At 46.0% G+C, this 15,000-nt stretch overlaps 1 protein-coding gene across 2 annotated transcripts in view; it reads left to right on the forward strand.

Moving 5' to 3' along the window:
* The window catches only part of adamtsl3 (ADAMTS-like 3), a 203,279-nt gene that overhangs the window by 619 nt on the left and 187,660 nt on the right, over positions 1–15,000 (forward strand). For both annotated transcript variants that reach the window (XM_085468957.1, XM_085469033.1), the window contains exon 2: positions 817–920. In XM_085468957.1, coding sequence (XP_085325083.1) covers positions 855–920 — 66 coding nt within the window. In that variant the 5' untranslated portion in view covers positions 817–854. The remainder of the gene's footprint in view (positions 1–816; positions 921–15,000) is intronic.

A 15,000-nucleotide genomic window follows, 5' to 3' on the forward strand; every position in this document is an offset into this window, starting at 1 on the left:
ACCCGATGCCAGCTTTGAACCGCAGAGATTTTATGGATCGATACGTTTGTATTACAAGCAGCTTTGTCTAATTCCAAATTAATTATGAGGCAAAGTGAGAAAGTGGCTCCGCAGCCGTACGGAGCGCAAACCGTCCTCACTCTGTGCACCGTAATTAGTTGAAATGATCTGTGTGGCGACAACACAAAGACAACAACAAATCGAGCGGAAGTGATTATTTCCTTCACAACACCGAGGCTCCATCTGATAAGAGAAGTAAAACTGTAGTTAGGTGGAGGTTTAAACGGAGTGACGTAGAGTTAAGCTGTACAACAACGTCAAAACATAGACTGTACATAAAAGATGGGTGTAGGCCGGGGTCTCGTTGCAGAGGGATGGAGGGGGACAGTAACTGTGCTCCTGTATGAGTGTCCCGTGTCTCTGTGGTTACTGTGGCCGGAGTCCTTGCTCTGCAGCCACGGGGAGCCACAGAACCGCAACTCCCATCATCATCATGAGCAGCTGTAGTCTGTGGAGTCTCTCCAACCAACCGTGGGTTGAAAGGATTGAGACGTGAGAAAGGAAGGATCTGGGCTAACTGGTTAGCGGCAGCTAAATTTTCAAAATAAGAGCAAAAAGACTGTCATCAATTTCAGTGAAATCATAAAAATGAATAGAAGAATGTCCCGATGTAAAGTCTACATGTGGGAAACACAGAGTGTTGTGGATGAAATTGTGGGGCCCACAGGAAGGTTTTGCCCTGGGGTTTGTTAGTTATTTAGCCCGGCCCTGTTCACTGGTAGTTGCTGACTGCTGCTATTTCCACTTCCTGTACAGGTTGGGCACAGAGACCCCGATTTGGGGGGCAAACCCAGATGAAGATGGAGTCGTTTACCTTCTGCAGGACTGTCCTCATCTTCTTCATGTTTCCATGTGTCCAGGTAATGAAAGCAGTGTGGACAGAGTTCTACTTTTATTCTACTTTTATACAGTCATCACCCTCACTGGGCCACAAAAACATGGAGCCAATCAGAGCGGAGAAAGTCAGGGTTCAGACGCGCTGTGCACACAGCCTCTGACGTTAGCTCTGCTGCTTAATTCGAGCTGACCCGTCCAAATCAAATAGTTTGCACAGGTCGAGAGGCTGCCGGGCAGAGCGGCGAGCCGGCTGCAGTCTTTGTGCACGAGCACGAGCTGGGGTAAATGTCACCTCCTTATATGAAGCAATTGCGAGCGCAGGATTTTCTCTGGCAAATATAGTAGCTGGTTAATCCCTGACAACAGGCTGCTGTGGACCCGGTGCTCTCCATGATCAGCTCTGCAAAGAGGTCTTTATTTGGAACCCGCTGGCGTGTTAGCGAGAGCAAAAACAAACACATTGCTGTATTTTTTACTTTGTTACCGAGTTCCCTGCTGTGCCTGAACCCTTTAGGGAAGAACAGATATTTGTTCCATCTATTTTCAGGGCGCTGGGACTTCAAACCTTGCAGTGTTTACTATTGATCGCTTTGCTATTCTGGTGAACTGGAAGTTTAGATTTGAAGGCTGAGTCAGGCTGCTCATCGAGACAGATGCAATTTATGCTTTTATGTTTTTAAACATAAAATGAAGCCGATTGAATAAGAAAGAAACGATGCAGTATGTTGGTGTAAAACGGTGAAAATCAGGAAAAGTCAGCCGGCCTGTGCACATCAAAGCCTTTCAAGTACCTCCAGCAGCATGACTTTTTAAATGTTTTGTAGGTGGAGCTGAACTGGAGGCAGTCGCAGTGTCTGTACAAAAGAAAACCCAAAGATTTATAAATATGTTAAGGTTTAATGTGCAGGCTGGTAGGTGGTGCAGAGGACTGATGTGCTACCTACAGCACTGCTCACGGCTTGGGCATAAAATGCAGCAGTACAAGATGTGAGCTGTGACAAACAGGACAAATTCTAAAGTGATGGATGTCTAACAGTTAGAAGCTAAACTGCTGCATGTGTTGGAGAAAGTTTACAGTAAAAAACAAACGTGCCATCGTCAGTGATCCAAACACAAATGGAAAACTGAAGCGTGAGGAACAGCCTGTGTCGCTTACAGTAGGTTCAGATGCTGCGTGACGGCACAATGACTTCTTCAGCTACGTGTTTAAACGGCTCTCCTCCGTACAGCCAGCATTCTGCTTTTTAATGTTCGAGTGCAGATGAAGAGAACAGGCGACACTATCCCACCTTAGTGGAGTCTGTAGGTTACTCAAAGGGTGTGGATGTACTCTGCTCCATCTGACCTCCATAATTAGATCTCACATGTGAGCAGACCTTTGGTAATTTAATAAATAACATACAGAGTTATTAAGGTGTTGATGGATGGATTCATGGACTGATTCATGGATGAATGCATGGAATTGAATGATGAATGGATGGACAGATGGGTGGCAGACGGATGGACAGATGGACAGATTCATGGATGAATGGATGGACGGATAGATGGGGTGGCAGTAAACCAGAAGGTTGTTGGCTGCTCTCAGTCTGCACGGGCAGGAGAGTGACCCAGGTTTCCCTCCGATGCGTCCTCGGGAGTCTGGATGTGTGAATGTTGGTTAGGAAGCACTGAGATAGAAGCAGCAGTCCAGAGAAGCTGATGAAGGTAAAGCTGAGATTCTTTTTGTTGGCTCCCTGCAGATGTTCTGCTGTTATTGTGTCAGGGCCGCTTTGTTCACCGCCAAGGATACTGTCATTGTTAGAAACGTGTGATATATTTTGCAGGGTCCCCATAATGCTTTCCCATTAATTCTGGATGACAGAGGCATGTTACGATTGTTGACAGCTTTAATTTCTTTCCAAAATTCAATAGAATCATTCTGCTGCAGCTTTCTGGTCCTGGAAGTTACCCTCGTGCTCATTGTCTCAGTAAAGCACACAGCATATTAATGTGATGATCATTAATAAATGAATGTACACCATCAATCAAAAACCTCTTGTGATTTTCCAAAATGTGATGTCAGCAGTTTGGGACCCAAAAATTTCTCACTTTTTTGTTTCTTCGACTTTATTTGGGGTTTATGTGAGTTTTGTTTTTCGTAGTTTGAAGCCTTAAACTTGCATTTTGTCTCGAGGCCAGCAGGGGGCGAGTCCTCTTCCTGTAAAAAATAAGACCGATAGCGTAGAAGCGTATGGGAAAACGTCCCTTGGTCCTTCTTCAGTCCTGTTAGCGTCAGAGAGGATCCAGCGTTTGCTCAGGTCATTCAGTTTCAGGAAGCTGGAGACCGTCTAAAGGCTTTAAGACCCAGTGGGTGACGTCAGGGTGGACGCGCATTGTTACTGCTCTGGTCTTCCCTTTCACATCATTGTCCTTCCAGTCAGGGTGTAATTCTCGCGACCATCATACTCTTCTTTATGCTCCATTTTTGACAGCAACATCAGAGAGAGCGGCTGTTCCTGATTAATACATCAGCACATTTCCAAATGAATTTGTCTCTTTGCTGTCAGTGGCCCGTGTCCGACTGATTATTATCACAGTGCTTTTTCACCATCTGCTCCTTTATCTGAGTCTGAAAATACACTCAGATCTGCAAAAATCCCATAAAAAGCCGACAGTGCTCAGCGCAAACCTGCTGCTGCTGACAGGATCTAATTAGTACCACAGCTGCAGGACTCTAATGTGTAAATAATAAAGACTGAGAGATGTGTGAGGTCCACAGATGCTGGTTTTGTATTGAAGGTGCTTTTAGCAGAAGGTAATCGATGACGAGCTGACACGCCGTTATTGCAGAGTAATGTTCAGACCATCTTTTATCCCAGGAAAGCGACACAGTCCCGGGTGAAAAACAACAGCCTGTGGGCTGTCATTGTCCTACACTTGGATTTATTTTGATGATTCACCATCCAAATTTCTATAAACGTCAGTACAAACTGCTCTACAAATGCATCTGGCACTGTTTGGAGTCAGCTGATATGAGGGATTGGCTGCAGACTGCACTGATTGGTGATTTGGTGTCTTTGGAGCAGCAGATGGATGAACCCTCTGAGAGAGGCCCAGGTCGTACTCGTGGCTCTGTGACCACGTTAGCCGTGCGATCATTTATTCTCGCCTCTCTGCTAAAACTCACCGAACACAAACAGATCGTCAGAAAATGGATCGAGTGTTGTGAAAATGAAAGTGTGTGGTCACACTTTGACACCTGAAAAGTACCCAAAAAATGAGCTTGATTTGATGTTTTTGTATATGATACAAAATTAAGCTACTGTGGAACCACTGACGTCCAGCAGAGGGAGCAGTGAGTCAGTCCCCATAGACTCCCATGTTAAAACTTAGCCTGATACACAAACTGCTTGGTCTCTGTGGATAATTCCCTCTTTATAACAACTGCACAGTTTATTTAACTCGCCAGTTTAAATTATATTAAGGCTTAAAGTTTGTATTATTAGGGGCGTGGCCTCTTTGACTGACAGGTGGATGGTGACACAGGTGGCTGAGCTGGGCCTCTGGACTGTGTTTGTGCTGTTGGAGCATTTTGATGCCCCTTTACAGTCTATGGATGCAGCTAGCTAGCATTAGCTGATAACGCCTCACAGTCTCATCGTCTGTTTTGGCTCCAGAAGTCAGTGGTTGCAACTGTAACGCTAACGTGGGTGCAATATGTGTCAGCGGAGGCCCTGGCGGACCGATCCCCGGCTACCAAGACTAACCCGTGTTACCTATTTCAATCTGTTTGTCAGTTACTTCTGGTTAACTGTGTTAGCTGTCCTTCTCAGACCCGTTGGTGTTTCTGTTTTCACATTAGTTCAGCTCATCTTCACTACAGTCAGACGACAGACGTGATCAGTCTGTTTTTTAAACGTGTTTCTATCAGCAAAGGTTTTTTGTTCTTTCTGTATATGAATCAGTGGCAGTGTGAGTTTCAGTGTGTGGGTCAGTGCAGAGAGTGCACAGGTGTGTTTGAGATGTTGATGTTCCACAGACTGTGAGTCTCGTTTCTTTTCCATCTGCCAGAAATAAAAAGTTTCCGTTGTGAAGCTGACTTTTTAAGGGAAGGGTGCAGGAGCAGTTTGGGTACAGTGGATGTAAGGTGGGGGCGATTGGCTGTAAATGAGACTGGGGGTGCTGGCGGCGGAGGGTTGGTGCACGCTTGGCTGGCTGCATGGATTATCACAGGCAGATGTGGGAATCACAATCACGGCTGATTGCCTTTCACTGTCCGGGTGTTTCTGTTGACGTGCTGTAAGATTTAGAGCCTCAGCTGTTCACAGACCTTTTCCTTTTCCTGGGTTTGACCTAACGTAACCCCGTCTCATCACTGATACTGTGCAGCACTTTGTTTTGTAACTAAAATGCAATGGGGGGGGATGCAACAATAGAAAGACAGAGCTCTGGGGGGGGGGGGGGGAGGAGAAAGTAAAAGAAAAAGTGACAGAACGAGCGCCTGCTGGTCTGCTTCCTCGGGGCCCGGTCTTCCTGGTACCAGCCTCTTCCTGTCATCCTTCAACCTCTGTGTGGGGACAGCTGTTCAAATGCAGCTCACCTACATCACAAACTCTGAGTTTTTCCACCTCTCCCACCCTCACCCACACCAGCTTCCTCCCTCCAGCCCCTGTGCTCACAAACAACAACCGGACGAAATCACCGAGCCCTTTCTTTCACCCCGCTCTGAAAACAGCATTGTCTGTGATGCCAGCGAGCTATGAGGTATGGCTGTGAGGAATGCAGTTTGCTGCTGCCATTGTGTGTAGAAATGATGACAGAGGTGGAGGAACTGCAGAGAGGAGCCGAGGACTGGAAGGAAAAGGGCACAGAGGGAGAGTCCGGCTTGTTATAGCGCGAGGTTTGGGAGAAAGCTTCGTGAGTACACTTGTCTCTCTCCCTCCACACCTTTGCTTTTTCTGAACCCACTTCACACCATAAATGGACAGACGTGGAGCTGAGGAGGAGGCAGGGTCCGAGCTCGTCTTTTAGACTGAGAGGAGAGAAAGTGTGCTGTGTTGTCATCGCAGTTAAACTACATGCTCGCTTTTTACATGCAGCTTTAGCAACTTTGCACTCGGCTGCAAACCACGTCAATGCAAGCTGAAGGCTGTCGCTCGATAGAGCGGCAGAAGAACTATTTCAGTTCAGCTTTATTTACACAAAATCACAACAGTCGCCTCAAGGAGCTTTATACTGTAATAATACAATAATACATACAGAGAAAAAGCCAACAATCATATGACCCCCTATCATATCATACAGCCATCATCCTGTCTTCCTTCTCTCACCCCAACCAATCACAGCAGATGGCCCCGCCCCTCCCTGAGCCTGGTTCTGCTGGAGGTTTCTTCCTGTTAAAAGGGGGTTTTTCCTTCCCACTGTCGCCAAAGTGCTGCTCATAGGGGGTCATATGATTGTTGGGTTTTTCTCTGTATGTGTTATTGTAGGGTCGACCTTACAGTATAAAGCACCTTGAGGCGACTGTTGTTGTGATTCTGTATAAATGAAACTGAGTTGAATCTGAGAGAGGAAGACAGGATAGAGACATGCTGTGGACGAGAGCCAGAGATTAATAACAAGGATGATTCAGTGAAGAACTTCGTAGCACCCTCCACAGGACACAAAACACCTGCAGACTGATTTGACAAACTCCCACCCTCAGGTGTCCTCGGTAAGGTGCCCCAGTGTCCCACTGGAGGTTCTACTAAGGGAGAGACTCCTCTGCAGTGCCCTGAAAATGGAGCACGCACCCCAGTCCTTCCTAAAAAGGACCACCATAGTTTGCCTCCAAGTTTTAGTCCATTAGGACTGAAAAAGCAGGTAAAGATAGAATATCTGTGTCTCAGTGTTCACCACAAATGTGCGATCGCCTCTTGGCATTTACTCTGTTTGCAGTCCTGTGTGTGTGAAAAGAAGCGAATCTTCTAAGAAGAAGATGAGAATTTGATATTTAACAGCTGCATAATAAGCAAAGCTGAACTTGGAGAGGCTCTGGAGCTGCTGGTGTGCCAGGAATCCCCAGTTTGCAAAGCCTAACGAGAACAAAACTGTCTGCGACCCGAGCCTGCGGAGCTGCTCTTATCACGGTGTACATCAGGGATGGGTTCATGGCTCTGCATGAGCAGGGCCTCTTTAAGCGCCGAGCGAGTCTCATGAGGGCAGAATGTTGGAGAGCTTTGATTCGTCTGTGCTGTGGGGAAGCAGCCGACACCAGGGCCTGTGCTGGGGTTGGTATTTCAGTAAACTTTGACAAATTAGAGTCCATTAGATCCTCGCTAACAATAGCGGCAAAGCTAGGAGCAGGCTTTCAGTGTCAATCATCCCACCTCCCGTCCCCCACACTCTCAGAGGCAGCTCTGTTTAAAGGAAACCCAAACCCGGAGCAGGAACAATTAAGATATCCATCTGGAATAATGAAATTTTGACCATGCGGTCAGCTGTTATCAGCATCAGGGTTCGGGTCATTATTTATCCGCAGCGTGGTTCGTGTTTATTATTCAGTAGTGGATTCATTACGACGGGAATGTGGTTATCTTTTCACGTCTTTCTGCTCAATTGGAGTTCTGGGGTTTATTATTATTTGACCTCCTTCCTCCCTCTTTTCTCTCCTTCCTTCCTGGCTGGGAACCGAGCCAGTTCACGTGCGGCTTTATTAAGTTTCATATTGTTTTTTACCTTCGCCGTTGACTCGTTAACCTGCGGTGTCCCTGACCGCTCTCTGCTCCGCTGCCTTGGATTTATACCTCCTAAAGGAGCAACTAGAAAGCAGCTGCTTGTAATTGCAGTGTTACAGATAAAGGTTAAAATCAGGGGATGCATAAATGTGTTTAAGTAAGAATGGAGAGCTCAGCAGAGCTGCAGAGCTTTAATAAAATGCACACGGAGGACGGAGAGCTGCAGCTCTGTCTTTCTTTCTCTTACAGCAACATGAAGGGTTAAAACAGTTCATCATCACTTTGTATTGAGTTGCAGAAACTTTTCCCTGTAATGGGGCATGTGGAGCCAAGCCACGCTAGCCAAACAGCTTCCACGGCACAGCACAGACACTCGATCCAGGTTTAGTCTCAGCACCTGTCTGTGTCACTGAGGGAGGAAACGGAGGGTCGTAGGACGGGCCAATCAAAAACCAGATTTGATCCCCTTTAAAATGTTTGGTGTAAGATTTGAAACGAGCGTTAAGGACGACTGTACTTCAGCAAATCAGACGCTACTTTCTGCTTATTTATAATTTCTGCTTTTGTGAAAGATGCTCTCAGCAGGTGAAAGGCGTGGCAGACACCCACCTTTGAACACGATAAATGGTAAATGGCCTGTATTTATATAGCGCTTTACTAGTCCCTAAGGACCCCAAAGCGCTTTACATATCCAGTCATCCACCCATTCACACACACATTCACACACTGGTGATGGCAGCTACATTGTAGCCACAGCCACCCTGGGGCGCACTGACAGAGGCGAGGCTGCCGGACACTGGCGCCACCGGGCCCTCTGACCACCACCAGTAGGCAACGGGTGAAGTGTCTCGCCCAAGGACACAACGACCGAGACTGTCGGAGCCGGGGCTCGAAGCGGCAACCTTCCGATTACAAGGCGAACTCCCAACTCTTGAGCCACGATCGGCCTTTTTTCTAAGCAGATGTCGGCGAGCGTGAGGAAAAATGGTTGTGGGGCTCTGCTGATGCCACGCTTCTCTCGAGCAGCGAGCGAGCCGTAACCGTGGCAATAAAGACACGTCTGCACCTTTTCTGGCTCAGGTTTAACCACGCTGTGAACTTGGTGAGGTCAGCAGACCCCGTCTGTATGTACGCTGTGTAAATGTGACGTTTCTGACATCTTTGCAGGTGCAAACAGCTGCTGCTCGTTCCCACACAGCCCTTTGAAGTCAGGCACAAAAGTTCAAATCAAATACAACAGTTGAACCTGCGGTCTCAGATCACTGATTACACAGTAAAAACTATCCTGAGAAGCTAAAAATGAGCTTAACATCAGCGTGATGACGATGATGTTTGTGTGCACAGGTGAGTGTTTTAATCCCACCTGGAGCTGATAACCAGTTTGCTGCTTGAGACAGCAGAACCTGAGAAACTGGTCACAGTCAGAAACCCACTGTCTAACTAACGGGCCCTGCGTAGCTCACTGCATCAAGCGGGCGCCTGCGGGCCACATCATGAGAGCGCCCGGCCCGGGATCGGGTCTGCCCCCCCCTTTCCTGTTGATTCTTCCCTGTCAAAAAAGACCAGAAAGAAAATATTAAAACAGCAGCTAAATAATAAACATATAGCATTTAAGTATGAGGTATTTAAAGTAGTATACTAGCAATACTGAGCAGGGATAGCTCAGTAGGTAGCGTGGTCGCCCCATCATTGGAAGGTCGGGGGTTTGAATCCACCGAATGACTGCCCTGCGCTACCCTTGAGCACACTGCTGCCCGGGCGCTGGGTTGGTAGCTGCCCACTGCTTCCCTGAGTGAGTGGGTTAAATGCAGAGGACTGCAAATATCTCCCACGTGTGAGACTATAGGAGGTTTAAAAACATAGTCGCTGTTTGTATTGTGATCAAGATGCTCGGGTGTTTGTCCTTGCATCTCTGCAGCTTTTTCAGAGTGTCTCTCTCTCTCACTCACACACACACACACACACACACACACACACACACACACATCCTCCTGGAGCTCAGGTTCAGTGTCAGCTCTGGTATTTCAGCTAAAGGTGAGGAGTGAAAAGATCCCTGTGTCTGCCCACACCACACAAACTGCCGTCAGGGTCACCTCTTCACCCCCACAGTTACATGCTTCGTGTGTGTGTGTGTGTGTGCTGATTGGGAGGAGGCTGAAAAGCTCTTTCATACACACAGTGTGGCCATTCACTCCCAGCCGTGAGCTCTGTTTCTCCCCTGCACCTCCTCTGCTCCGGGCCTCTGCCAGTCAGCTGGGCTGAATCTCTCCTCTTCCTCATCCTCTCGTTCTTCTGTTTATGTCTCCTCACTTTTTTTTTTCTTCTGTCTCAGGCCTTTTAAACGTCGGCAGCGACCTCTCTGTTTGCTCTGAGCTGAGTTTGTTGTGTTTGATGAGCAGTAAAAGCTCTCCAGGCCTCCCTAATAAAATGCTAACCTTTGCAGACCTCTCTTTAACGACACGTAAGGGGTGCACGCCGTTACACCGTGTCCTCATGGGACCCCACGCCTCCCGTCTGTGGAGAGCCTCTCATAATGGCACAAACAAACCTTCAGTGTCCCTGCAGTCAGTGCCTCTGATAAATGTGACACAGCCAAATAAACTTGTGTCACACCTTTAAATAACAACCATCTGCCTCTCTTCATTGGCAGTGAGGCGGTGGAGAGGGTGAGCAGTTTTAAATTCTTGGGGGTAACTGTGACCGAGGACCTGTCCTGGGGCAACCATATCACCTCAGTTGTACGGAAGGCCCAACAGCGCCTCTACTACCTGAGGAGACTGCGGAGCGCACACATTCCCAGATCTCTGATGTTGAACTTCTACAACTGTGCCATCAGCAGCGTTCTGACGTATGGATTTCTAGTGTGGTTCCCCAGCTGCACCAAGGCCGACCAGCAAGCACTCCAGCGGGTGGTGAAAGAAGCTGGCAGAATTATTGGAACAAGTCTGCCAGAGATCAGTAATATCTTCCCCACTCGCTGTCTGAGGAGGGTGCACAGTATCCTGCGGGACCAACATCACCCTGCGCGCCACCTTTTCCATCTGCTGCCCTCAGGGAGAAGGTACAGGTCTATACAGGCCAGAACATCCAGACTGGCCAACAGCCTGTATCCACAGGCTGTGAGGCTCCTGAACTCTCTGCCCCCCTCTCACGGACAATAACCATATCCAACTTCTTAATAGCAATGAACTGGTCTGCATTGGTGCATCATATCTTTATTCTCTTCCCCCTCCTGCCCCCCCCCCCCTCTTTCTTAAATAGATAACTATCATATCTGATATCATATCTCACAGTACAATAATATTGAATGGGTTGCATTGTTGTATTTTGTCATGTTTCTCAGGTCTTTGTCTGAATTTCTACGAACATTATTGCTAAGGATTGTCTTATTGCATTGGAGTCACACTGGGTTAAATATGTACACTTGGGTTTTAAGGGGTATTTATTATTTTCTTCTTTTTTTTGGGTTGTATGGAAGCCCCAAACGCAATTTCATTGTTCTTGACAATGACAATAAATAAATAAATACTAAAATACTAAATCCATGAATTTAAATTCTTCTAAAATACTCCTGCTCTTGCTCCTCACCCGCTGGTTTAGTGGAAATGCACAAGGAGAGGATCTCAAATGGGTGACAGAACAAATTTAATTAGGTACGGTTTTTATAGAGAGTCCCGGGCAGGGCGGGTCCACGAGGATCTCCAGGTTTCCCTTTAAAACATTCGTAGTAGCTCGTTTCATAACCCGAGCTCTTAATCGTTGGGATGGCGAGCATCGATGAAGGCCATCTTACCCCCGTCATTGTGACGGAAACCATCTACAAGCGGTACAGTTTTAAACCTGTGCTAGTCTGAGACTGCAAAAATAGCCTAAGACCTCCAGATGTTCATCACAGGATCTGCAGGTAACTCTTACAACATGAGCAGCAGAGGAGGAACGCCAGGAAAAAGCTTTAGCCGTCCAAAAAGAACATTAGAGCAAAACTGCAGTTTGCCAGTGAATATTCAGGCAAAGAGCTTTGGGAATAAAGTGCTGTGGAAAGATGGATCAAAGATAACGTGACCAAACAGCACTAACAGTAGACTTGTCTGATGCAGACCAAAGGCAGCTTTTCATGAGAAGAACCTCAAACCAGCCTCGAAGCATCGTGATGAGAATATTCTGACCGCGCGGCTTTCAGCCTTTCATGCAACAATTCTGCATCATGTTGCAAAGAGGAGGAAGATAATTTGAGGACATGAAAACTGAAGTGCCGAAAGTCAAAATCACACCACAAATAAAGCGAAGTAGCTCAGGAAGCATAAGCATGCACATTTTTGCAAACCAGACAAGCGTGGATTTATTTTTCAGAATATTTAATAATAGCTTCAGAAGTGAAATGAGGTGTAAGAACACAGCTGCGATGCAGTAAGTCAGAGCGATCATCGGCTCTCCACCTCAGCCTCTGTGATAAACGACTTCTTCTGCACCTCCATCTCTGTCTCGTTTGTCTCGACTGAAGCATAATTGGATTTTTTTTAGTTTGTCTAAAGAAAGGACCTGTGAGCTGCAGTAATACTCTGCCTTTATGTCCAAAAGAGCAGAAGAAGCTTCTTTATTTGTGAAAATGTTGTAAAGAGGCTGCTTTCCCTGACTTACAGCTAGCGTTCGATAATGAGACCACGACGGATTTTGTCAGTCATCTCAGGGTGTTTCATGTTCTCAGGAGAAGCTCCCACGGTTATAGAGGGGACCTCCAGCGATCGGGCAGAAACCAAGCGTGTGTGACGTCTTCCATCGGCCACCGAAATCTCGCCGCAATGTTTTAAAAAGCAACGTTTTAGCTATTTCACCATTTTAAAAATGAGACGTGAAAAGCGAGGTGTGGATCTGACTGCCACTGTACGGTAACACATTCCTGCTGTGTCACCTTTTTTAAAAGTCGCGCTCTCATCGTGTTTTAATTAGTAAGACTTGAAACTTCAGACTGACACTGTGAGGTCAGCAGGAAGGTGTGCAGATCAGCTGAGCACAGGCTCATTTTCACATTTCTATACAATCAGAATAGGAACCAGAGGAGTCGCCCCCTGCTGGACACTAAAAAGAAAGCAGGCTGAAGACGATTGGCTTTTCACACCTGAAAGTTCACTCGTGATTCAGAGCAGCTGCTCTGAATTCAGTTCGGCCGCTTGGCATTCCTGTGACCTGCAGCGTCGGTCTGATAAGATGTTCCAGAAGGTTTGGTTATAGCTTTAAGTGGATCACAATGAGGCGGCGAGGGCCAGCTCGCCCTCAATTAATCCAGCATCTCTCCAGCACCCGCTCTCCCATGTGCTCTATTTATGGCTCTCTCCAGGGTTCTCATATCTTCAAGTATCTCTTAATTATCTGAAGAGAGAGCTGTGTTAGGATTCACTTAAAGTGCAGCGGAGGGTGTAAACACACACACACACACACATGCTCACCTCTGGACTTTCTTCGGGTGATATTAAAGATGTAATCTGTGGCTGTCCAACAATGGCGTGTCCAGCGGCCAACCAGACTGGCCACCCCAGGTGCCACCCCAAAGGCAAAACAATAAAATTCAATCAAATATCAAATGTCCGATTATGTTTTCACGGTGACGCTCAGATATCCGAGTGTAAGTGAATGCAGCATCGGCTTCTGCGCTATGTGCATCACGTTAGCAAAGGTAGGAGAGCCAAGCACGAAAGGCACTGCAGGAAACAATTTTTCGGTGAAAGAAAATGAGGACAGAATAAATGTCCCGGTAAGTAATATTAAGTTTGTTGAGTTTAGTAAACTTCGGTGAAATTAGAATACCAAAGAAAAAATAACAGTTAAAGAATTATTGCAGCTGATCAGCTTTTCTCTCTTGTTTATTTATCGCCCACTTTGTGCCAGAAACAGGAAACCAGCAGATGTCGCGCTAAACAACAGCAGCACGTTTAAGCTTGATCAGCTGTTGTTAGAATGTATTTAATATTAATTTCTAGTATCAGCTGATGTTTGCTGGAGCCACAGCTGTAAAGCTGCTGGTCATGATGTCGGTTTAGATATGTGGTGAGAGGGAAACATGAAACCAGGAGATGTCCTTACTGAACCATCAGAGCTGTGATGGAGAAACAGGTTTACCTTTTAGGTGACATGAATGAGTTGAAGTTATGAACTGTTTCTGAGAGACAAATAACACCAGGATCCTTTTTATGTAGCTGACAGCTGGTAACTGTGCAGGGGCGGGTCTAGCAAAGTGTTGCCAGGGGGGCAGGTAGGGCATTAACAGGGAGAGGGGGGCACAAAGAAATACTTTTCTTTCTTATTCTCATTTAAAATATCTCACTTTTATTAAATAATTATCTAAATCTTACAACCAAAGTTTTTATCTGACGTAAAATGTATAGAAATCATACATATACCAACAAGACTGTACATCACTGTCACCACAGCGTTTGTTTTCATTCAAAGTCTTTATGGCTTTACTACCTGGTGGGCCGGTCTGTAGTCAAAATGCCAGATTTTCTGTCCCAGTCCAGCCCTGCAGGTTATACTGGCAGTGTCACCATGCCAGCTGACTGTATTTCATCATCAGCCAGTGTTGTTCTTTATCAATATTACCAAAGTTTACCATAAGGCAGCATAGAAAGTATTTACTTGCTTTCAGGTTTTATTCAAATGTTAGTCTTTTCATTTGTTTCTCCACTTTTTTCCTGTTTCAAAATCAAACACCAGTTTGTGAGAAGATTATCTTCTTTTTTTAACAGGCAGAAAAAGTTTTGCATCGGCTAATTTGTCAATTGTTTGTTACAAATGTTCGTATTTCAATATTCAAAAATGTTTTTGCCCAAAACATATGTGCACTACATGTCAGTAAAAATACTACGCAAATATTGCTGTCCTTGAATGCTGAGTAAACACTGACAAAGCACTGATTGTATCTCTTGTACTTTATCAACGCAGTATCTAAAAACTTTGCACCGTAGTGGTTAAAATCTCATTCTAATAAGAGTTAAAAGTGCATTTGGTTATTAGGTTTATAGGATTATTGAATTATGGTTAATGGTTGGTAGAATTTTTTTTTTTTAAAACATTATCTGCCAATTAAATCTGCCACCCTTCTCCAAATCTGTGCCCCTACCTGGCCCCCCCAACAAAAATTTTCTAGACACGCCACTGCTGTCCAAGACTTCCTGGTGATGTGAAGATTAAAAGATTCCCTGCGTCTCTAATCTGGGTTAGCCTGCTGAAGGGTTTCCACATAGGGTTAATCTGGGTCCTGCTCAAATGCAGGTCAACAAGATGATAACATTTAATGTGATTTGGCTTGTGTAGAGTGTGTCGAGTGTGTAGTCCTTTCAAGCAAAGCAAGGAAATTGGCCATAATCCGTGCACTCCTCCTTATTTCCTGTTCCAGTCATGAGTGTTTGTATTG

Source organism: Copadichromis virginalis, linkage group LG1 (assembly GCF_057382275.1).
Source record: "Copadichromis virginalis isolate Kocher_CV1m ecotype Utaka linkage group LG1, C_Virginalis_male_GT1.1, whole genome shotgun sequence".
In the NCBI taxonomy this organism is placed as follows: Eukaryota; Metazoa; Chordata; class Actinopteri; order Cichliformes; family Cichlidae; genus Copadichromis; species Copadichromis virginalis.